The sequence below is a fragment of the Schistocerca cancellata genome, chromosome 9 (assembly GCF_023864275.1).
Source record: "Schistocerca cancellata isolate TAMUIC-IGC-003103 chromosome 9, iqSchCanc2.1, whole genome shotgun sequence".
Classification (NCBI taxonomy): Eukaryota; Metazoa; Arthropoda; class Insecta; order Orthoptera; family Acrididae; genus Schistocerca; species Schistocerca cancellata.
The window spans coordinates 38,918,661-38,944,436 of NC_064634.1; the positions used below are offsets into that span (position 1 = coordinate 38,918,661).

General features: G+C 43.0%; 1 protein-coding gene across 1 annotated transcript in view; it reads left to right on the forward strand.

Annotated features, from left to right (window-relative positions):
• The first annotated feature begins 16,585 nt into the window (after positions 1–16,585).
• Positions 16,586–25,776, forward strand: part of LOC126101017 (fibroin heavy chain-like) — an 84,804-nt gene continuing 75,613 nt past the window's right edge. The window contains exon 1 of the mRNA XM_049911684.1: positions 16,586–16,649. Coding sequence (XP_049767641.1) covers positions 16,626–16,649 — 24 coding nt within the window. The 5' untranslated portion in view covers positions 16,586–16,625. The remainder of the gene's footprint in view (positions 16,650–25,776) is intronic.

Sequence of the window (25,776 nt, forward strand, 5' to 3'; positions counted from 1 at the left end):
TTCGTAATAATAACCTATTATCTCAATAGCTATCTCCGTAATCGGCGGATTAGGTGAGATGGTTGCATGATACCCTGAGTACCAATGTCCCATAGCCATAATCCGTTAGATCGTTATTTGTGTAGACGCATGAATGCTTCCGGCTACGACATTGTAGATATCTTTGGCTCAGCAAAGGAATTTTCTGAGGCTCTTACGGGATCAACACTTCTCCAGGAAGATAAAAGTGTATTGAAGCAATTCGAGTTAGTTTTAAAGGGACATTAGTATCCACAACGTTTGTAAATGATGCTGTGGATAACGTCTGGAGCCCCACGAGACTGTTCGTGGATAATACTGTCGTATACCGGGAACTGCTCTGTCAGAACATTTCCGAACTGCAAAGGATCGAAATGTGGTGCGATGACAGGCCGTTGACCCGCAACGTACGTGAATGTACCTCTTTCCCAGAGTAGCACACACAAAGTCAGAAATCTCGTTCAAAGAGTTCTGTAAGTATCGGCTTAGTTCTTAATTTGAGGAAGGAATATTTGAGAAAATCCTTGCGCTGCACTGAATTATAGGAAGTGAATCATGGACTCAGATAACACAGGGAAAGAAGACGGTGGAAGAGTTTGAAATGTCGTGTTATAAAGCTATGTTGAAATTAAGTGGGCGTTTAAGGTGTGAGGAATTGCTCGGAAGGAATTATGAGGAGGGCAATTTGTGTAAAACACTGACAAGAAGAAGGGATATGACGATAGATCATGTGTTAAGTTATTAGCGAATAACTTTGGTAATGATCGAGTGAGCAGTGGAGGACATAAACTGTAGAAGAAGACAGAGATAGGAATATATGCAACAACGCAGGATGTTACCTCTACGCCGGCCGGGGTGGCCGAGCGGTTCTAGGCGCTACAGTCTGGAACCGCGAGACCGCTACGGTCGCAGGTTCGAATCCTGCCTCGGGCATGGATGTGCGTGATGTCCTTAGGTTAGTTAGGTTTAAGTAGTTCTAAATTCTAGGCAACTGATGACCTCAGAAGTTAAGTCCCACAGTGCTCAGAGCCATTTGAACCATTTGAGAGGAAAAAGTTGGCCCTGGAGAGTAGGTTATGACGGCCGTATCAAAGCTGTCACAAGACTGATGGCCCAAAACATAAAATAAACTTATAATAATAATAATAATAATAATAGTAATAAAGTTTTGAAAACTCCGCCACTGCCGGTCCCAAGCCCGGGGTCTCATCTCGCAAGCGATGAGGAAGGAGGAGGGGGAGGAGTAACACCTCGTAAAAGAACCTGGGTCCATCTGGCTCCAGATGGAAGCACCCTGTGAGGGCCCCTACCTAGGGTTAGAGGTGAAGCCCGGTCAATCGTCTCAAAGGCGGAAGAGGAATCCTAACTCCCAACGGCAGAGAGAGCGGATGAACCCAATGGAGAAAACCATGAAAAATAATCATTTCGGACTAACAATCCGATCTTACCTTGGAATTTATTCCTACTATGTACAATGCATAATTTCAATTGCAGAATGGAAAGTTCGCTAAAAGAAAGCACTACCCCAGGTGGTAAATCGAAAAAGGAATCCACCATTGCTTTATGCAATGCATCGGGACCTAGGGTTCTGGGGGTCCCAACATCTGCATTAAGGATGACTCGGTGCATCCTTGGTATCCTTCCAAACTCAAGTTCAAATGGAAATTCTTTGCAGGCACCTTGAACGTAAACTCATCACTAAAAATTGTTAAACAAAAAGAAGTTGAAATTCTCTTAGGTAAGCGTGAAATACAAATTTCAGAAGTTCAAGAAACAAAGTTTTTGGATGGAAATGTTACAGAAACCAAAAACCACAGAATTTTTAAGAGTAAACCAGCAATAAAAGTCATGAAAGGCATGACAATACTTGGTTCCGCTTTCTATGTTCATAACAATTTAGTAGATAACACTACAGAATTCAAATCTGGTTCAGAAAGACTATCTCTTCTCACAGTTAAATGCAAAAATAAACAGTATACCTTTGTTAATTGTCATGCTCCAGTCAATGATGACAATAAGAAAAATGCAAGTAAAGCAGAAGCATTCTGGCAACTTCTAGAAGACGAAATATCAAAATTTCCATAATCAAATGTTTTTATACTAATGGGGGATTTTAATGCCAAAATATGGAGGCAATAATCGTTTCGAAAAATAGTAGGATATTATCCAGATCATAAAAGAACAAAAAATGGCACAAGACTAATCATTCTTTGTAGAGCACTTCAGTTGAAGGTAATGTCAACCTCCTTCAAAAATTACCAAAAAATGCAAAAACATGTATCTCTCCGAATCCAATGCTAGGGGAGTTCCAGTTAGGTAACGTGGCTATTTCTAAATGCAATTTCAAAGAAATCATGAATGTAAAAGTAGCAAGAAACAGGGAATTTTATTCTGATCATTACCTGACTAAGATTAAACTGAAACGTCTCCCCAATGAATTAAATATAATACAGACAGGCTCAACATCACCAGAAAGGTAATAAAAATTTTTCAGGAAGAAATTAAGGGAATAAATCAGGGAAATGGGAAGATATATCGAAAGAAATCAGCAGGGCAGCGAAAAATGTAATTGGAACAGCAAAAATGAAGAAGAAAGTCTAGTGGAATGAAATCTGTGAAGAAGCACTTACAGAAAGAACAAAGCAGAGGGAGGAATGGAAATGTTCTGAGAAGCCTGAACACCTTTATGCAGTTAGAATGCAAAGGAAAGAAACAGCAAGAATAATAAAGAGTGCTGAAAGATCCTTTGGAAAACAAAACTTCTTGATATATAAAACAACTTTAACTCCCGGAATGTCTATCAGATGATTAAAAGTCATCTGAAGGGCTACCAAGCTCCAAGTATTTGCTTCACACATGAAAATGGTAGCGTAGGCCTAAGCAACAGCCAGAATTGTGAAACACTAAGAAAGTACTTTGAAAAATTATTGAACTGTGAAGAACCAAACTGAAAGCCAGAATTCCCAGATCTCCATGAAAATACAGAAGGAGATCCACCACCTACAGCTGAAGAAATTAAAAAAAGCAATAAGTAACCTTAAAAACAGCAAAGCCAGTGGAGAAGATTCAATTACAGCTTATTAAATGGTCTCAACCAAAAATTATAACTAACCTTCAGCTCATGTTTGAAGAAATACGGGAAACTGAGAAGATACCAGAAGACTGGAAAGTGGCTCTCATCCATCCCTTGCACAAGAAAGGTGATAAGCAAAATGTAAATTACTACAGAGGTATATCTTTGTTGCCAGGGGGCTACAAAGTATTTTCAGCAATACTACTAAGCAAGGTATAAGCAACACTTCATAGCCAATTGGGAGAGTATCAGAGTGGATTTACAAAGGGCAGATCTTGCTCAGAACAGATTTTCAACCTAAAGTCCATGATTCGTCACAGACTTACAAACTCCAAAGATAAAGTTGTAACACTTATAGATTTTAAAAAGGCATTTGACTCAGTTGATAGGGAAACACTAGACAAAGCGATCAGAGAATTTGGCATCAAATCTCAATTAGCAAACCTTATTCGTGAAACGCTCACAAACACCAAATCGAAAGTAAAGTTTCAGGGTGAAATATCGAAGGCATTCAGCTTGAAAACAGGTGTAAGGCAAGGTAATGGCCTGGCTCCACTCCTCTTTAACTGCGTACTAGAGAGAATAGTAAGAGAATGGAAACAAAAACTAAAAGAAGAGAAGCTATCAAACAACAGACTGGGAACTAAAAACAAAGGTATTGATATTCACTGTTTAGCATTTGTGGATGATTTTTCCATTCTTTCCGAAAACCTAACAAATGCTGGAATACAAATCAATCTCTTAGAAGAAATAGCCAGCAAAGCAGGTTTAAGAATATCTGTAGAAAAAACAAAAGTTATGACAAATATAAAAAATGCTCCGGAATCCCTAGCAACAGATATTGACCAGATAAAGAAGGCATATAAATTTAAATATTTGGGGGAAATTATCCAAGAAAATGGCTTAGAAAAATTCGCTATAGAAGAAAGACTACATAAAATGGAGAGAGCTTATGGAATAACTAGGAGTGTCTACAACAAAAGGTGTCTGTCTAAAAATTTGAAGATACAGCACTACAACACAGTAGTAAAACCAGAATGTCTCTTTGCAAGTGAATGTTTAGTACTGAACTAAAAGTTACACTAACCTGAAGTCCTAGAAAGAAAAATCATCCGAAAAATACTTCGACCACGAAAAAATACAGAGGTATGGAAATTAAGAAGCGATGAAGAAGTTTATTGCAACACAGAAAACATAAATGAAACACTACGAAAGAGTCGACTGCTATTTTTTGGACACTTATACAGAATGAACAGCAACAGGTTAACCAAACAGATTTTTAAATATCTTTGGGACAAGAAGTCAACAATAATAGCCTGGGTACAAGACGTTAGGAAAGAAAAAGATGCAACAAAAAAGAGTTTCAAGAGGAAAGTGCTAAAAATGGAAGGATTCAAAGGTAAGAGGGAGAAGAAGACAGTGTCAGAAGGATCCGAGGAGAGAAAACGAATACATAGTGAAAAGATGAAAGAATACTGAAGGAAAAAGAAAGAACAACAAAGAAGGAAGCATTGAAATTTGTGTGTGGTCCTTAGATGACCGAAACGAAGAAAGAAAGAAGTAAGTTCTGAAATAGGCGGAAATATCTATCACTGTTGGAGTTCAATATTGACGGTAACTACAGGGCTATTGCAAATGATTGAAGCGATTTCATAAATTCACTGTAGCTCCATTCATTGACATATGGTCGCGACACACTACAGATACGTAGAAAAACTCATAAAGTTTTGTTCGGCTGAAGCCGCACTTCAGGTTTCTGCCATCAGAGCACTCGAGAGCGCAGTGAGACAAAATGGCGACAGGAGCCGAGAAAGCGTATGTCGTGCTTGAAATGCACTCACATCAGTCAGTCATAACAGTGCAACGACACTTCAGGACGAAGTTCAACATAGATCCACCAACTGCTAACTCCATTCGGCGATGGTATGCGCAGTCTAAAGCTTCTGGATGCCTCTGTAAGGGGAAATCAACGGGTCGGCCTGCAGTGAGCGAAGAAACGGTTGAACGCGTGCGGGCAAGTTTCACGCGTAGCCCGCGGAAAATTGGCTCATGCCACAACTGGAGACCGACAGCGCCGACTTCATCTTTCAACAGGGTGGTGCTCCACCGCACTTCCATCATGATGTTCGGCATTTCTTAAACAGGAGATTGGAAACCCGATGGATCGGTCGTGGTGGAGATCATAATCAGCAATTCATGTCACGGCCTCCACCCTCTCCCGACTTAACCCCATGCGATTTCTTTCTGTGGGGTTATGTGAAAGATTCAGTGTTTAAACCTCCTCTACCAAGAAACGTGCCAGAACTTCGAGCTCGCATCAACGATGCTTTCGAACTCATTGATGGGGACATGCTGCGCCGAGTGTGGGAGGAACTTGATTATCGGCTTGATGTCTGCCGAATCACTAAAGGGGCACATATCGAATATTTGTGAATGCCTAAAAAAACTTTTTGAGTTTTTGTATGTGTGTGCAAAGCATTGTGAAAATATCTCAAATAATAAAGTTATTGTAGAGCTGTGAAATCGCTTCAATCATTTGTAATAACCCTGTACATCTTGGAGCAGCCTGAAATGGAACTACGGCATAAAACTAGTTGCAGGCAACATACAGGCAATGTACAGTCTGAGAAGCTTGTGAAGGTGTTGCAGAGTAGGTTGCGCTGAGAAATAATTCTTGTGAACGAAATTCGATACGGTGCACTGTTTCCGAGTTAACTATCATTAAAATTAGCCAATCAGGCCGTTACGCTGGCAGGTTCAAGCGGCCCGCTAGGCACGGTGTCGCCAAAGATGTCCTTCGAAGAAGACAGCGATACAAAAATTGGACATGAGACGGTAGCAGGGATATAACCCGAGCCAAAAGCTGTGCAGTCTCGTGAGCTATCATCCACACTATGAGAACAACGGACACTAACTGTATCTGGCTTCCCGCTTAAATTTGTGCGCGCAACGGCCTGATTGGCTGACTTCAATGCTAATTAACTCGGAAACGGCGCAACGTATAGAATTTTTTCTTAACAATTACTTCTCAGTACATTCTGCCCTGCATCAGCCTTACGAACTTTTCAGACTGTTTCTGACCACCCTGTAGATATCAGTCTGCTACTCATAGGAAGTAACGTAAGAAAATTTAATTCATCAACGAAAGGAGAGATTTTCCAATCACTCGTTCACTGATGTTGTGTGCTGCCCATCAATATGGGAACCTTACGAGATAGGGTTAATCGAAAAGAAAGATTTAAGTCGAGAAAGATAGTGGCACATACTGTTAAGGGTTCATTTAGTTACAGAGTTTCTGATCAATGTCCAGTGACAAACGATGCAAGACAGGCATTGTGCACGACGGAGATATACTATTGAAACTGTATAGCGTATGCAATTTTGTCATATGATGACATGTTGGAGACCGTGGCTGTTTTTGAAGACAAATGTTGATGGTGTAATGACAGCAACCAGCCACAAATTTACTTTGAGTTCCTTTATTCAAAGGACCAAGTGGAAACAATCACTCTAAACCGACGTTTCACGACAATTAATCTATAAAAAACACACCAAATGTCAGAAGGATAGCGTGTAAACCGTCTGATGATGAATCGCAACGATTCGAAACCGGTAACGGTTTCCTTTGAATAAAGGAACTCAAAGTAAATTTTTGGCTGGTTGCTGTCATTACACCATCAACATTTGTATAGCGTATGTTCCGAGGAATGTCGGGCAACAAATTAAATCTTTCCAGACCTAAGTCGCGACATTGCCACGACTGAAAAGTAAGAGGAAACGGAGTTTAAAACGACCGATAATTTTTCATCCGAGCACCATTCGTGCAGTGAACAGGACAGGGGAGCATGATAATCAGCCGGCCGGTGTGGCCGTGCGGTTCTAAGCGCGTCAGTTTGGAACCGCGTGACCGCTACGGTCGCAGGTTCGAATCCTGCCTCGGGCATGGATGTGTGTGCTGTCCTTAGGTTAGTTAGGTTTAAGTAGTTCTAAGTTCTAGGCGACTGATGACCTCAGTAGTTAAGTCCCATAGTGCTCAGAGCCATTTGAACCATTTGAACCATGATAATGTTGCAGGTACCTCCCAACACACACTACTGGGTGGCTTGTTTAGGATAGATGTTGGTGTAGAGTACTGAGAACCTTTTTAATACGTCTTAAAATCCCGCAGTTTTTTCAGCGGAAGTGTGATAATCTAACAGGGAAAACAGCTGCGCTCTCATTAAAACAAATATTTCTAAAAAAAAAAAATGGCTCTGAGCACTGTAGGACTTAACATCTGTGGTCATCAGTCCCGTAGAACTTAGAACTACTTTAACCTAAGTAACCTGAAGACATCACACACATCCATGCCCGAGACAGGATTCGAACCTGCGACCGTCGCAGTCGCGCGGTTCCGGACTGCGCACCTAGAACCGCTAGACCACCGCGGCTGTCAGATATATTTCTCAATCACTCTTCATGAAAGAGTATAAACAATAAATACAGTTATTCTTGAACATTCCGTGTATTTCAACGTTTATTTTAGCAGGTTCTCGTTCGGAGTTGGCGCTCCGGCAGCAGTTACAGCAGTTGCGGCTGAACGCAAAGTAACAGGAGGAACGCCTGTGCGATTCCTGGGGACATGGCGGCGCATTATATAGGCTGCCGTGACGCGTCCGCCATTATAAGCAACGACGCAATCTGTTTTGCAAAACGAGTAATTACCACGGGAGATGGCTCTCCGTAGCGCCAGGTCCACTTTAAATAAGCGGATGACCTCGGTATAAAATTGGAGTGACCAAATGGTGGGAGAAGAAGACCTTTCTCATTTTATTCTTCCCCCACCAACAGTCCAGTATTCGTTCACGGCCTCACGCTCCATATCCTGCCACAGTTCGATTTTTGTTGCTCCTAGGGCCTACGGCTCATCAAATTTTTGCCCTGCTTCTTTTTCAGTATTGTGTTATTCTTTGTTCGTCTTCTTAACTGGTAAAAATTCTTTCGTCGAAGTACGTAATGCGTACTTCTTTTGACTCGTTGATGTGAATGAAAATGGGTATCGGCCACCTCTGATGTGGGCAACTTTTTTACTCTATCTCACTAAATCCGCGCTTCGACTTCCTCATTTTCGTCCATTTATCGACTGCTCGTTGTAATCCCAAAATCACACGGTGTGATGAAGCACTTTTCCCAACTGCTCCTCCGACTACGTAATTTTTCTCAGATTCTGTCAGCGTCCTGAGATCAAAGGTAACGTTTTTCAGGTGTTTCATTGTTGTACCGAAGTACGTATAATCATATATTTACCATAACTGTTACTCCTGGAATGACATTAAACGTATTTATTTATTTATATATCATCACGATTTCGACTATTTTGTCATTTTCTATAAACAGCTGTAGCAACAAAAACTGCTAAACGCACCCAATACAAGTTTAAACAACCTTCCTCGCCTGGAAGGAAACCCAAGAACTTTATACACTACTGGCCATTAAAATTGCTACACCACGAAGATGACGTACTACAGATGCGAAATTTAACCGACAGGAAGCAGATGCTGTGATATGCAAATGATTAGCTTTTCAGAGCATTCACAAGACGTTGGCGCCGGTGGCGACACCTACAACGTGCTGACATGAGGAAAGTTTCCAACCGATTTCTCATACACAAACAGCAGTTGACCGGCGTTGCCTGGTGAAACGTTGTTGTGATGCCTCGTGTAAGGAGGAGAAATGCGTACCACCACGTTTCCGACTTTGATAAAGGTCGGATTGTAGCCTATCGTGATTACGGTTTATCGTATCGCAACATTGCTGCTCGCGTTGGTCGAGATCGAATGACTGTTAGCAGAATATGGAATCTGTGGGTTCAGGAGGGTAATACGGAACGCGGTGCTGGATCCCAACGGCCTCGTATCACTAGCAGTCGAGATTACAGGCATCTTATCCGCATGGCTGTAACGGATTGTGCAGCCACGTCTCGATCCCTGAGTCAACAGAGAGGACGTTTGCGAGACAACAACCATCTGCACGAACAGTTCGACGACGTTTGCAGCAACATAGATTATGAGCTCGGAGATCATGGCTGCGGTTACCATTGACGCTGCATCACAGACAGGAGCGCCTGCGATGATGTACTCAACGACCAACCTGGGTGCACGAATGACAAAATGTCATTTTTTCGGATGAAGCCAGGTTCTGTTTACAGCAATATGATGGTCGCATCCGTGTTTGGCAAGATCGCGGTGAACGCACATTGGAAGCGTGTATTCGTCATCGCCATACTGGCGTATCACCTGGCGTGATGGTACGGGGTGACATTGGTTACACGTCTCGGTCACCTCTTGTTCGCATTGACGGCAATTTGAACAGTGGACGTTACATTTCGGATGTGTTACGACCCGTGGCTCTACCCTTCATTCGATCAGTGTGAAACCCTATACTTCAGCAGGATAATGCACGACCGCATGTTGCAGGTCCTGTACGGGCCTTTCTGGATACAGAAAATGTTCGACTGCTGCCCTGGCGAGCACATTCTCCAGATCTTTCACCAACTGAAAACGTCTGGTCAATAGTGGCCGAGCAACTGGCTCGTCACAATACGCCAGTCGCTACTCTTGATGAACTATGGTATCGTGTTGAAGCTGCATGGGCAGCTGTACCTGTACACGCCATCCAAGCTCTGTTTGACTGAATGCCCAGGCGTATACGAGAGGTGGTTGTTCTGGGTACTGATTTCTCAGGATCTATGCACCCAACTTGCGTGAAAATGTAATCACATATCAGTTCTAGTATAATATATTTGTCCGATGAATACCCGTTTATCATCTGCATTTCTTCTTGGTGTAGCAATTTTAATGGCCAGCAGTGTATTAATTTATTAGGCCGGGAAAGATCACGAGTCCATTTCATTGAAGTTCTGCTGCATACATTGCTGGACAAGCAGTGCTAGAAGAAGTACACTGACGATTGCTGGGTTAGCTACAGTCTATGGGATTGCTTCCAGAGCGGATATTCAAAAATTATATCAACTATGAATGGAAGAAATGCAGACCTTTCTGAAATGAAATGGAGCTTATATGGAAGTCTACCTACAGTAATTGAAAATTTTTCAACATATGTGTCGTTTCTTGTTGTACCGTCTCGTGTTCCACATTTTCTGGACGAATCAAGAACACATCTGCAGTAAATTTCTCTCTCACTCTGACTGAGTTAACTGATTTCGATGAAACTCTTCCTGACTCTAGAACACAGTCTACGGTCAAAATACAGTTGTTCTCAAATAGGACGCGACGAATGATACCTTATCACTGTGAGCAGAGTCGGGTTATTTTTCTCGGACCTTGTACGGTACGGAACGTAAGCCTATGGTGTTGTAATTTGCTTCTAGAAGAGTTTACGATTACATTTTATGCATAATATATAGCGGACACTTGTATTTATCTTCTTGGAGTACTCTGAATGGCAGTCATACACGGATGAGCTGAAACACGACGGGCGTTCAATAAATAATGCAACAAAACAAGTTGGTTTTATTCGGGAGTCCAATAACCATAGTATTCCTAACTCTATGAATTTTATCCATAGTTAACGCTGTTGAATTCAGTGACTGTTCCTTTATAGGGTGTAGAAAAATTTCCGTTACCAGTCACAAGCTTTTCTACACCCTGTTCCTCACGCTTTTGCCTTCAAAGCTTCGTTACAGGGTCATTTAGTAATCGCGAAAGCGTCTACAGGAGAGACGCTCAGTAGCTCGGTACGGGCTTTTGTTAAAGTTTCGAGAACATACCTTCACCGAAGAGTCCAGCAGTATATTGCTCCCTCCTACGTATATCTCGCGAAGAGACCATGAGGATAAAATCAGAGAGATTAGAACCCACACAGAAGCATACAGACAATCCTTCTTTCCATGAACAATACGAGACTGGAATAGAAGGGGGAACCGATAGAGGTACTCAGGGTACCCTCCGCCAGACACCGTCAGGTGGCTTGCGGAGTATGGATGTAGATGTAGAGAAAGCTCTGTCTTTCAATATAATCCTACGCCATCTAACTAGGAGGTCGTGTATGTCCGAATGGTAGGTACGGGGCCAGCGTCTTGCTTCATCAATAATCTCCCCGTCTCCAGGTACTGCTCCCCGCGCTGTGCATCCTTTACTGAGTCAAGCACATGGAAATCGTAAGGTGAGAGATCCGGGATGTAGGGTGAATGAGGAAGAACTGGCCCAACGACGTTTTGTGAACACTGCCAACAGAGATGTAGGGTGAATGAGGAAGAACTGCCCAACGACGTTTTGTGAACACTGCCAACAGAGATATCCAGTTCTGCAGCCGGATGTTTGGCTGTCATCCGTCGATCTCCTCCAGTGAGAGTGTCCGCACGTTCCAGCACTGCAGGAGTCACAGCTGTGTGCTGCCAGCTGTCACGCTGGAAATCGAACAGACTGACGCGACCGTCATGCGACGAATTACAGACGCCTCGACCAACGACTTACCGTTAACTACGAGGTCTTCGCAGACATTCTGCAGGCGCCTAAGAATATCTGAGATGTTCTGATTTTCCTCGAAAAGAAGCTCTTTGACAGCTCTCGTGCTGGAACTTACGTCCGTTATAGACGCCACTTTGAAGGCTAAGCATAGCGCCGCCACCCACTGGAATTTCGTGAAACTATAGTGGTTGTAGCGGGAATCATTCGACAATCTCTCACAACAAATTCGGCATTTCTTTAAACCAAAAGTGGGCGATAAAAAATGGTTGCGCTACTTATTGAACGCCCTTCGTGTTATAATCACCTTCATAATAACAACTATCTGCTTAAAACTGTGTTGATTAATCTTTGGAATGGAATACAGCTGTGATGCTGTATGGAATGGATTCAACACCTTGGTAGGTTTCTTGAATTATGTGGCACCGGATGTCTGCGCCATTCCGCAGCTGGCAACCGATAGTGTCCCTAAGTTCAGATCAGGCAAATTTCGTGACTAATACGTCAGCGTCAGTTCACTGTCGTGCTCTTCAGACCACTTTACCACGATTCCTTCATTTTGATAAGGAGAGTTACTCTGATGGAAGATACCATCGCTGTCGGGGATGTCATCAAATATGAAACGATCCCCAATCTACATCTACATGGATACTCTGCAAATCACATTCAAGTGCCTGGCAGAGAGTTCATCGAACCACCTTCACATTTCTCTATTATTCCAATCTCGTATTGGGCGCGGAAGGAATGAACGACTATATCTTTCCGTACGAGCTCCGATTTCCCTTATTTTGTCGTGGTGATCTTTCCTCCCTATGTAGGTCGGTGTCAACAAAATATTTTCGCATTCGGAAGAGGAAGTTGGTGATTGGAATTTCTTGAGAAGATTCCGTTGCAACGAAAAACGCCTTTCTTTTAATGATTTCCATCCCAAATCTTGTATCATTTCTGTGACACGCTCTCCCATATTTCGCGATAATACAAAACGTGCTGCCTTTCTTTGAACTTTTTCGATGTACTCCTTCAGTCCCATCTGGCAACGATCCCGCACCGCATAGTGTAACAATAACGTCAATGTCTTGGATTACTACCATACGTTCCGCGGAACCCCAGGTGAACGACTTCCGTAGCGTAATACAGCCCCGCCTACTAGCTTCCGTCACGCGGTGCACATTTCCAGCAACCGTTAGCATGGGTGACAGAGCACTCGGACATGACCGTCGGCCTTGTGCAACACGAAACATGATTCAGACGAACAGGCATCACGTTTCCACGGAAAAACTGTCCAATATCCATGATTCCGTGGCCACTGCAATCGACAATGCCCGCTCAACACGAACACCCAATGAGCTTTAACGTTCCCTAGGTGCTCGTTTCCAGGCCTCTGACCATAATCTGCTTTGTGCCAAAATTACTTACTTCAGTGGTTTTCCCCCACTTGCGGCCAGTTTCGTCGCTACAATGATTCCTCATTCGTGCCCCACTCCACCTATACACTTTCCTTACCGCGTCACTGGCCGCAGATCCATCAGAAGCCGTACAATCTCGCGGTCAGCGGTGACCACCGTATTTTGGCTCATCATTGTATGTGATCAAGGATGCAGCAGCTCTTACTGAATAATGTTACAAAGTGATAAGGCTCTGGACTCGATTTCGTGAAAACCAGAGTGGGTATTCCCGTCTAACCATCCTCCGCTAGATTCCACTTGGTCTGTCTAATTCGCTTAAGGAAAATGCTAGTATAGTTCCTATGAAAAGCACACGGGTGACTTCATTTTCCAACGTTCCTCTGTCTGTGATGAAATCATAAGCAATATATATCCTTCTCCTTATGAAGTTTTGGGTACCGATAGGACGATTCAGCTAAGTAGAGTGTAAGAAGTGTGTGTGCGAGAGTGTGTGCATGCGCTCCAGTATGTCCTAGACGCGTGGATCAATTTCATCCGAACTTGGAAGATATATGACTTAACTTAAGGAAAAATATACTGTTGGGCTAACATACTTCTTGTGTCTTTAGCACGTGGATGTTGCTGACAAAGAGTGATCTGCCAAGTAATGGAAAACAATCTTGTCAACGCCGGCCGGGGTGGCCGAGCGGTTCTAAGCACTACAGTCTGGAACCGCGCGACCGCTACGGTCGCACGTTCGAATCCTGCCTCGGGCATGGATGTGTGTGATGTCCTTACGTTAGTGAGGTTTAATTAGTTCTAAGTTCTAGGGGACTGATGACCTTAGAAGCTTAAGTCCCATAGTGCTCAGAGCCAATCTTGTCAAATCCACAGTTTTAGTGGTAGCCATTATTCAGGAACTGTTGGAGGAATTTCTCCGAATCGTTGGGTATTTATGACTTGGTACAAGGAGACGACTGCCATGGGACACGACACCTTTAGCGCAGCTATTTGTTTGAAAGGGAGATGGAGGGGGAGAAGGACGAGAATGGGGGAGGATAGTGGTGTGAAACCATAATGATGAAAAACTCGTATTAATTTCAACCAAGATAGGTGCAAAAATGATTTGTTTGTAAAAAAAAATTATGGAGCTAGGGCATCCCTATCACGCTTAGATATGAGGGTTGAGGTTGGGTTGCAAGTGGGTGAGATGTAAGTATAGCTCTAGAATATAAATTTCCACCAAACGTGCTACGCATACGGCTTGCTAGATAGGAAAAAGCTCGTGTGGGTGTAAGGCACTCCAAGTAAGGCTAGACTGCAGATGAGACTATCCAGAGCGACGTTGAGTGGAATGACCATATAAACAGATAGTGGGAAAAGGAGACACCAGACTCAGATTCATCGGTGAAATCTTTAGCAAATGCAACTCAACCACGAAAGAAGTGGCTTATAAGGAGCTTTTCGCCCGATTCTGGAGTACTGTTCATCTATCTGGGATCCCTATCAGGTAGGACTGATAGAGGAGATAGAGAAGGTCGAAAGAAGAGCGGCGCGTTTCGTCACGGGATGGCTTAGCTGGCGAGAGAGCGTTACGGAGATGCTAAACAAATCTGAGTCTGACATTACAAGAGAGGTGGTGTGCATCACGGAGAGATTTGGTATTGAAATTGCGGGACATCGCTTTTCAGGAGGCGTCGGATAAGATATTACTTCCCCCCACATACACCTCGCGTACTGACCACGAGGAGAAAATTCGAGATATTAGTGCTGGTACAGAGGCTAGCTGACGATCATTCTTCCCACGCACTATGCGCGAGTAGAACAGGGTTGGAGGGATCAGATAGAGGTACCGAAAGTACCCTACGCCACACACCAATAGGTGGCATGTGGAGTATGATGTAGATGTAGAAATAAGTGATATGTGAAAATATCCTTTAACTGTACCATACAAGTGTCACTGGGATGGTGTTGCTAGGACAATTTGTGACAAATAGGATATTGGTTCATTATTTCATTCAGTTTCCTTTCTAAAATCTATTTGTTTATGCAACCTGACCTGATTAGAGCCATTAGGCCCTCTCTTACCTCTGACCTGCGTTTCAATCGTCCAGTGCCTTTTTTGCATGATAACTACATGAGAAATAATAATTTTAATATGAGAAGCTGTAATAAAATGCTTTGAGTGTCTGTAGAGACAATATGAGTTAATACTGACTATGAAATAATGAAGTTAATACTCGCAGTACTTCTACTACTACTGCTGCCACTAATAATGATAATGATTTTAATGACAATAATAATAATAACTGTAGCGGATACGAAAAGAAATAATGGTTGTACAGAACAGATGTTTTCTGATATAGCGAGTTCTGGAGAAAGGAAATTTGAGGAGACTCTACCCGCTAAGAACACTGGAAAATCAGGAAGATTCGGCTGGAAAGAAATATGTACAGGGGTATAAGGTGGGTACTGGGAAAATGATAAAAATTAATTTTGCTTCAGTAGACACGTAATCAACTGTCGTCTGAAGCTGGAGACGTTATTCAGTCGGCTAATGCGGGAGGTGATTTCAGCGCCGGGTTTCTGCCATGTTGTTCAGACGACATCAGTAATGATAGTTGGTAACTGGGCGAAGTGAGGTAATCAGGTAGTTATTAATAGTAGCAATGACAAAAAATGGTTCAAATGGCTCTGAGCACTATGGGACTTAACTTCTATGGTCATCAGTCACCTAGAACTTAGAACTACTTAAACCTAACTAACCTAAGGACATCACACACATCCATGCCCGAGGCAGGATTCGAACCTGCGGCCGTAGTGGTCGCGCGGTTCCAGACTGTAACGTCTAGAACCGCTCGGCCACTCCGGCCGGCTATTAGCAATAACAACAAGAGTTTGTTTCTTGAACTACGAGACTTAATTATTGTGTGTATTAGAAGTTTAATGGACACAGAAAACGTGAAGTTAAGAGACTAATGAAAGTGACAATGAATGTAGTCCGCGAGAAATTGTTTCCAGAGAAAGGGAAAATTCGACGGAGACGACTTAATACATCCGGGACCAGCTAAGCTGGCCATGGGTAGAGTTAAGGAGTGATAGAATCGTAGGAATTTGAGGAAACGTAACTGAGTAGCAGGCTTTAATTGGTATGCCGAGATGATGAGAGGGGTCCAAAGTGGAAAGAGATGGGAGTTAGCGTCAGAAGAGTGGAATGTGTAGCAGTATTTGGACAAGTACAATTTCGTAGTCGGGTGCACCACACACGATGCTGCGATGGGGTCGTGAATCTCCTTAGACAGCCCGAACGGACCGTGTCGGCAAGTCAAAGGGTAGCCCTAGCGCCCAGGACGATCATCCGGAGCACTTAACGGTGCACAGTTTGCCGCCGCCTCATTCCGAAGTGACGAGTTACGCGGCCGGCCGGGGAATGCGATCCGGCGCTTACGCAAGGTAAGGCCGGGGTCCCCTCGGTGCCAGCTGCCCCCAGAGGTCGCGCGCGCCGCGGCGGCGAGCGTCCTTGGCAGTGAATCCGCCGACCGCGCCACCCCGCGCGCGCCGGCCCCTCTCTGGTGGGAAGCACCCCCCACCACGCACCGCGGCGCGCATATATATGTCGACGGCGGCCGGCGCCGGACACTCGGTCACTCGGCGGAAGCCCCACAGGACCGGCCGGCGCCTACCATGACAGCCGCCCTCGTAACTCTCGTGAGTACCCAACGTCTACAAACAAATACAAGGCTTTCTTTTTTCTTTTTGCACTGGAAAAGGGGACGTCATCAGTACACTGATTTGATGCAGCCCATCACAGCCTCTTCATCTGTGCCAAATCCTCCATCTTAGAGCATAGCTCACACCCGCCACCCTTAATTATTTGCTAAATACGTGCCAATCTCGCTCTTGTCCTACATTTTTTACTCGCTCTGGCTCACTATAGAACTGTGAGATTTACTCCGATGCCTTGAAACAAGTCATATCATCCAGTCCCGCACTTTGCTTAGTGTTTTGAAAATGTTCCTTGACTGGTTTTATCTGACCACTCCACTTCATTTTCCACGTCAACATCACATTTCAAATGCTCCGAATGCCTTCCTTTCTACATCTCCTATAGACCGTGGTTCACTCCTGGACAGTGCAATGCCGCAATTGAATATTCATAGAAACTCCTTTTTTAATTAAGGTCGATATTTAATACTATGCACTATACCAATACAGCTCTCATTCCTGACAGGTACCAATGAAGCTTTTATCAGCACAATCAATTTTTGCCTTATCTTATCGTACTCAGGAAGTAGTGGAGCTGACCGTGTTGATGGTGATGATGTGGTTCAAATTCATACTCACATGTTCTACAAATTTATAGTTCTGCCGATACTATACTGCAGTCAAATGACGACTACTAACACGATTACTCATCAGTTATTGCCTAATGGTATTTAATGTGATTTTCAAAAGAATTTGCTCGTGCAGTTTACAACATTCTCCTACATAATACCAATTACTAAGCTGTCAGACATCTTTTTGCTAACCAGTTTCCATCCGGACTAACTAAAGGAATGCTGAGTGTCATAATAGGAAAACGATGGAATACATTTGTGGAAACGGAATATTCAGAGTTTGAAATAATTACTATGGGCGCACTACAAGGATCACTATTCGGTCCACTCTTTTTCGTGGTATATATAAATGATCTCCCATTGTATACCCAATAAGTTGAAACAGTTCCCTTTGATGACTTTTCAGCTATTTTAACCAAGCCTAATTGGAATATGTCAATACTTGAAAACAGATTCATTTTTTGAATATTATTAACTCATTCTGTGCAAGTGTCGCTGAAATTTGATAAAACACAGTAGATAAAACTCAGTTTTACACTAGTCTTGATCACTCCGCTAGAACTAAAGCTCGAAGTCAAAAGAAACAGGTTAACGCAAATTCTTGATGTTTCATAAGAACGTGAACAGGTTGATAATCATTAATGTTTAAGTTCTATAACTTTTGCATTAACGGTAGTAGCATACTTTCGTGACTAAAATTTCAAAAAGTTCACTTACTTATTCCATTTCCACTCGCTGATGTCTCGTGATATTCTATTTTTGGGCAACGCTTCATTAAGAAAGAAATGGTTCACTACAAAGAAGCGTGTAGTAAGGATACTATGTAGTGTTCATTCTAGGGCTTGTAGACAACTCTTCAAATAGTTGGACGTACGGCCAACAGCTTCACTGTACACTTACTTCCTTATAGAGTTTGTTATCGAAAATCAGTCACGTTTCGCAAAACACCAGTGGCATTCATAAACGTAACACCGGAAGGAGAAGTGAATTACATTATCGTTCACTCATTTTCATGTGTTCACCAACAAAAATTTTAAACTATAAATTCAAACACATACTGAAAGTATCTGCTGAACAACTTCTACTAGACTTTACAATTTCTGAGTATATAATACGTATGTGTGTGTGTGTGTGTGTGTGTGTGTGTGTGTGTGTGTGTGTGTGTGTGTGTCTGTCTGCGTGCAAGTGACTGCACATCTCAGAGCACTCTACTACCTTAATTTAAAATTAAATAAAAAAACTGAATATAGCCAAAACTTCGCGTAAAGGTCAATTTTTCAGTGAGAAAATATTGTAAACTAAAAATCGCTCCACACCATACTGAAAGATCGCAGTTATAGAACCTGCAGATAATTAAGTAACCTTTAAGATCTACTGTTGACTTAACAGAAACACACATACCACATCGAAACATGTAGGAACATGTAATCTTTAACCTCCACTTTTAACTTAACTGGTACACACACACCACACATAACGTTGTTAATACACTGAGACAAAGCTTCTTCCTTCAACGTCGAACACTCCACTTGCATGTGTTGACGATGGAAGGATGGAAGACAGGGTTCAATGTCCCGTCGACGACTATGTCATTAGTGACGGAACACAGGCTAGGATTTGGGATCAAAGGGGAAGGAATTTGGTCGTGCCGTTTCAAGCCATTCACCTTTAGCAGTTTAGAGAAGTCAAGCGAAACTTAAATGTGACTGTTTGGGTGCGTATAGGAACTGCTGCCCGCAGAAATCCGAGTCTAATGACTTAGCAATACGCTTTTCACTATCCTTTCGAAAATTCTCAGTCGTAATCTTTCCCACAAGAATGTCATTACCAGTGTCATCTGATTTCTTATGGATGCTTGAGCTCATTTCAGCATCTTCCCTTCTCGCTTAGTTAGCGATGTTTAATGTCTTCCGTGACTCAATCTTGCAATTGCACCCTAACAGAAGTTAACCTGTATTGCCCCGGTGCTTCTGTATTTGATACGTTTTCATACGATACTGTTTACCGGAAAGGCTTACAATACGTTGTGATATGTTCATGCAAAAAACTTGTTTCCATTTCTGTCGCGTGATTTTCATTAAGTACTATACGTCGCTTCAGATTTGACTGAAGGCGCTTCCCTGGTGATATTGTGCTGTGAATCTCTTTCTGTATCGTAGAAGAATAAAGGAAGACTCGGGCTTAAAGTCTCTTCGGTTATGAAATCATTAGAATTTAACACAAGATCGGAATGTATTGGATGGAGAGAGAAATGGGCCGTGTACGTCGTAAAAGTAAGCTCCCCGGAATTGCCCTTAATGTGGTACACCAGGTGATGTCCAAGAAACTTAGCAAGACATTTGCCTCAGTTCAAAGTCTCCTATTCATATATATATATATATATATATATATATATATATATATATATATATAATGCTTTTGTCTCCTGAGAATTTTGGATTTTGCCGTTAGCGTTTTTTTTCTTTATTTCATACAATAATGAGCCAAACTAGACCCCCTGTTTAATAACTTGTTTGTCCGCCTTTGGAACGAAGTATCCGACAGTTTGTTGGTAGGTTTGTGGAAGTATATGACATTGCATGTCTACGCATAGAACATGAAATTCGAGTCAATAATGGGCCACTGACTTGCGTACGCGGTGATGGTACCGATAGCGACCCAGATGGATTCCACAGCATTTACATCCGGCGAATTTGGTCACCAAGACATCAATGTGAGGTCACTACGATGTTCCTAAAGCCACTGCAGTTCGTTTCTGGCTACGAGACATGAACAATTAAAGTGGTGAAAAGTGACAACGCCATCGGGGAAGACATGAAGCGTGAAGGGATGGAGGTGGTTTGTAGCTATCAGCACGTCTTCGTTTTCTACCATAATTCCCATCCAAGCGCAGAAGAACGTCCCCCCTAACATAATACTGCTACCACCGGCCTGCGTCCGCGGCGCGCTGCACAGGTTTCGAGCCGCGGTTCCCCTCGATGACGGCCTTTGTGGAGACGACCACCGACCTAGTGTAACAAAAATGTTATTCATCCAAAGAGCCGACCCGTTTCCATTGATCAACGGTCGAATCCGATGGTCCCGTGCCCACTGCAATCGTACTTCACTACGGCGTTGGGTCATTGTGTGAACGTATAGGAGTGACCTGTTGCGAAGCTCCATGTTCAACAGTGTGCGATGAACGGTGTGCCCAAACCACTTGTGCGTGCACCAGCATTGTGCTCTGTAGGCAGAGATGCCCCAGATCACCAACTATCCCACTTTACAGACCAGACAAGGCTCCGAACCCCACGTTGTGTGAAGTCTCGTGGACTTGCAACCATTTAGCCCATAGTGGTAGTTCCACTGTCCTTCAACCTCATTCCGAGATGCTCACGACAGTTGCACGTGAACATTCAACCAGCTTCGCCGTTTTCGAAACACTCGTTCACAGGCTCTCCATAATAATAATCCGCCCTTTGTCAAAGTCGCTTATCTCAATGCATTTCCCCACTTCGCTAGGGTGATGCCCGATCCGTGTCTGCTACGCTTACACTCTTTTGCTACCGCGTCACGTGCCTGCAACGCCATCAGTCCGTATCCAACGTCGCGGTGGGCAGTGGTTCAAAATGTCTCTGACCACTATGGGACTTAACTTCTGAGGTCATCAGTCGCCTAGAACTTAGAACTACTTAAACCTAACTAAGGACATCACACACATCCATGCCGGAGGCAGGATTCGAACCTGCGACCGTAGCAGTCGCTCGGCACCACACTGTAGCGCCTAGAACCGCACGGCCACTCCGGTCGGCTGGGCTGTGGTCATGAAGTTTTGGCTGATCAATGGATTATTACTTGGAATCGTCGTTAGCAAGTTTTTAAAAGCATAAATTTCCGTGATTTTCGATCGCATATTGTTCTGACCTGGTGCATGAAAGCTATTTGTGCAACCAGGGACTGTTTACACGAAGCTTTACAAGGGCATGACGACACTGAAAATATGTTCCAAACCGGGAGTCAGACTTGTATTTTCTGCTTTATGCAAGCGGTCACCTTAACCGCTTTGCCTATCCGTGCCCAACTCACAGCCAGATCCAAACTTCCATGTGTCGTTGCTCCTGTGTCACGACGAACGCGTATTCATACGTATATTATTAATTGTCGCCGGAGTGGCCGAGCGGTTCTAGACGCTACAGTCTGGAATGGCGCGACCACTACGGTCGCACGTTCGAATCCTGCCTCGGCCATGGATGTGTGTGATGTCCTTAGGTTAGTTAGGTTTAAGTAGTTCTAAGTTCTACGGGACTGATGACCTCAGAAGTTAAGTCCCATAGTGCTCAGAGCCATTTGTACCATTATTAATTGTCGTGTAGGGGAGGACATTTTAATTGAGAGTCTTTGCCTGGTAACGGGGGATAAACACAATACCGCGGTGCCTGTGTTGTTAAGAGGAACGACGCATTGTTCCTTCGGACGTACATACACAGACATAGGAATATTGTCTCAGAGAGAAGTTTTTGCACTGAAAAGGAAGCTACAATGCTTTCAAAAAATGGCTCCGAGCACTATGGGACTTAAAATCTCAGGACATCAGTCCCCTAGAACTTAGAACTACTTAAACCTAACTAACCTAAGGACATCACACACATTCATGCCCGAGGCAGGATTCGCACCTGCGACCGTAGCGGTCGAACGGTTCCAGACTGAAGCGCCTAGAACCGCTCGGCCACACTGGCTGGCTACAATGCTTTGTTAAGTTCTGCAAAATATATTTAGTACCTCAGTCGTGGGATTTCTTTTCGTTATATAGAGAAACTGTAGTTAGCACACTTAACTATATCGTATCATTAAAAGGTTAAAGGAATCTGTTGTTCAACGAAGAAAATTTTTTTCGTGCCCCATGCAAGTGAATTTAATTTCTGTACCATTTTATCTCCTTCACTTCAATCTCGATGTATTTATTATGTTTTACGTGCTATTGACCAGCAGCTATTGAAAATTCACGACGTGTTTTTAAATTTTGTAACTGTTACATACGTTTCTGTCCGCCCCGATAGCTGAGTGGTCAGCGCGGCGGTCTGTCACGCCAAGGGGCCCGAGTTCGATTCCCGGCTGGGCCGGAGATTTTCTCCGCTCATGGACTGGGTGTTGTGTCGTCCTCATTATCATTTCATCATCATCAGTGGAAGGCCACGGCAAACCACCACTGGAATGACTTCCCTAGACGCTCATGCGGTGGACCTCTCTGACGAGGCTTCCCACATGACAAGGCCTGCCGTAAGGCAGAACAAGTTAAAACATACGTTTCTCTGGTACTCACTGATCTAGGTTCAAAATGGTGATTATTACAGTTACATTTTGTAATTACAAAAACCCTATGTCAATACGGAAGTAGTAAAGGAAAAATTAAAAAGAAAGTCACTGTACTGGTGAACGCAATGTGCACCGTGCAGCAGGACAAGGAAAAGCTAAGAATGCAAACTGTGTGGTAAGCATGCGGCGCTCTTCCCTCAGGATTCCCGTGAGGGAGCAAACTGCAACAGTTTGCGATTTACTGTCTACTGTCTCTATACGCGAGGCGTTCTCTGCCAAGCGAAATGTTTCCTGTGACTTGCGTAAGTGACACGTCGTGCTTTAGTAGGAACAACATTAAGCCATCGTGAAATACTCCCAGCGGAACGACCGCTGTTAAGGGCGACATTTATTGTGGAAAGTAAGCAGAAAATGGCCACTTTAAAACACTTAACTACATTCCAGGGATGGGAATGACGGGTGAAAGGGTGCGAGAAGCCATTCGCGACGTATATGTTCGACACGGAAAACAGAGCGGTTGCGAAAAAAGCGTAGAAACCGCTGCAGACCTAAAGAGCAGACTATGACGTAGTTCAGTCAGCTATGATGTTCTTTCCTCTAATTTGGCAAGATAACGAGGCTACTATTGTATTGATGAGGTGCACAAGTCAAGGAACGACTATGGAATTATTCAAACGCTCAAAATTTGCGTAAACTAATATCCTTTAAGGTCGTAGCGTATCTTACATTGGCTTTGTTCTAGATTTAATTTATATGTCGGGAATGGCGGAAGGACGTGAAAGTGAATTTGTATCGCTGGTGTATATTTTCGTTATTTTGTATCTGACATTACTAGATCATGATGGGAGAACTAGAGTCATTGATACTGCTCTTTACCTACTACGGCACCGTATCCACCGTATCTTCATTTTGTTTCCTTCCATTATAAATATTCATGCGTGTGATTAATTCAGAACTAAGTAAGCCGTCAGGCTAGGAAATTCCTTATAATAACAACTATTCTGAGCAGTCATGGATCAAGTGTTCATTTCCGAATACTGAACAAACGAAGAAGAAATACATTCAATGAAGCATATCTCCCTTTTGCGCACGATATTGGACTGTTTGTGTGTAATACCGATACAATACAACAACGAATGGAAGGACAGTGGAGCAAACTTGAAATTAGCCTGTAGATCAGCTGAAATAAGACTAAAGTAATGCACAGCCAGCACGTGGTATAGAAAGTGGTTGAAATTAACAATGAAGTCGTAGAACTATCTAATGAGTGGGCAGAAAAAGACAGAAACAGCAGAGAAAATCTGACGTCAAGTGCTCTTGGTGAGCTAGATAGACTCTTCAAACTAAGCCTGCGATATGTTTTAAAATGTAAGTTTACAGCCAGTGTACATTACCAGCTTTGAATTATGGCGGTGAGAAATGAACACAGAGAACAAATGAGAGATGCGTTAGCGGAAGTAGTACAAGGGATAAGAAAATAACAAATGTGAATTAGGAAACAGACTGGTGTGGAAGAAGTAGCTTTCATATTAATGAAAATAAGATGTAAATGGCGGATCGTGGAGCCAGGCTAATGGATGATAAACGGACGAAATAAATTCTCCAAGACATGAGACGATGACCCACTCGAATGTTTTTTATTTTATGTGTTTTGCAGTGTCTTAAGATGACAATGCTTACTGACAGATGCTTTACAAGAGATAGTGAAAGGCAAAAGGAGGGGGAAAATATGCCAGTTAATAGGTAAGGTAAAATTGCATAACAGTTAGATACTGAGAAAAGAATGGCAGAAGACAGAGACTGATGGAGATCAAATATTATACAAAGACATGATTGACGAGCATAACATAACAAAATCCTTCCATTAGTACATCGTCTCGGTCTTTTCTCATCTCTTTGTGTCCATCAAAGAACGAATGAGAAAGTCTTAAACATTCAGGTTCAATGACGTGCTGTGACGGCACTTGTGAGGACGATATGGGGACCGAAATAGCTACGCGTAAGTGAGCGCCGAAGTTACTACCTCGCCTTTTCTGAAACAATAGTATTGGTCATCAGATAGCAAAAGGATATTACACAGTATCAGTCGAGAATATATTTACTTTTGGTGTGGAAATGTGGCCATTTACAAATAAAAGAAGCGACAAGATTAGGACAGTAGGACTAAACTATATGAGAAGATGCCTGTAGGTTAGCCGTGAAGATAAGAGCATAACATCAGAAATATAGCAAAACATGGCAGTGACACACACCATAATGAGTTGACTGGAGAATAAAAGTTTTCAGTGGTTTGGACATGTTAAAAGAATGAGCAATGACAAGTGGCGCAAGAAAGCGTTAATGTGGGCCCCAAGAAGAACTAGCAGGGGAAGGCCACTTTTGTTGTGGAAATCATATATTAATCGAGCAATGGATAAGAAATGGTTATCAGCTTACAACATCTCCATCTATATCTACATCGATATTTCACAAGTCATCTGACGGTGTGTAGCGGAGGGTACTTCTGGTGGCAGTAACTGATTTCCCCCGCCCCCTCCCCCCCTGCAATTGGAATAACTGAGATTACTGGAAGGAGAAACAGTCTAATCTCTAATGGGAAACGTCTAAGAAGAAGAAAACGTCCATGCAGTTGCTTGCCCACATATTCCACCGATCTGCATTTTATTTTCCTTACAGTCTACAGGCTCGGTAGGTGAAGTGAGAAAAACATGCAAGAGCAATAGTAATGCGTTTACCTGAAGGTCGGAGTGCACGATAAAATATCTGGAAGGGTGATTGTCCAATACTGGTTGTTGCCAAATGGCTGATGATGGTGATTGAGGTGGTGGTGGTGGTGGGAATGATAACCTAACAGTTTTAACGACTTTGTAGCTTTTTTTTTTATTTTCACGTTTAGATACCACCCATTCAGCCAACCTTCAACAACAATAGCTCGAGTATTCGGTGGATTATTTCACAATATAATTAAAAGTTACGCATAGTATCGGCACGTTTAAAAGCCACGCCAATGTTTGATGTGGTACTGGAGCCTGTGACATCATCTTTACTAAGCAACAATACTACTTCTGCACCAAGGTGGTCGATCGCCGAGTCAGTATTTTCAGTAATCTTGTATAGGACAGTAACGTGACCATAAACTGTCCTCAATTAGACATTAAGACACTTCTAAGAGACAGTAACGTAACCAGAAAAGGAACTCATTTGGA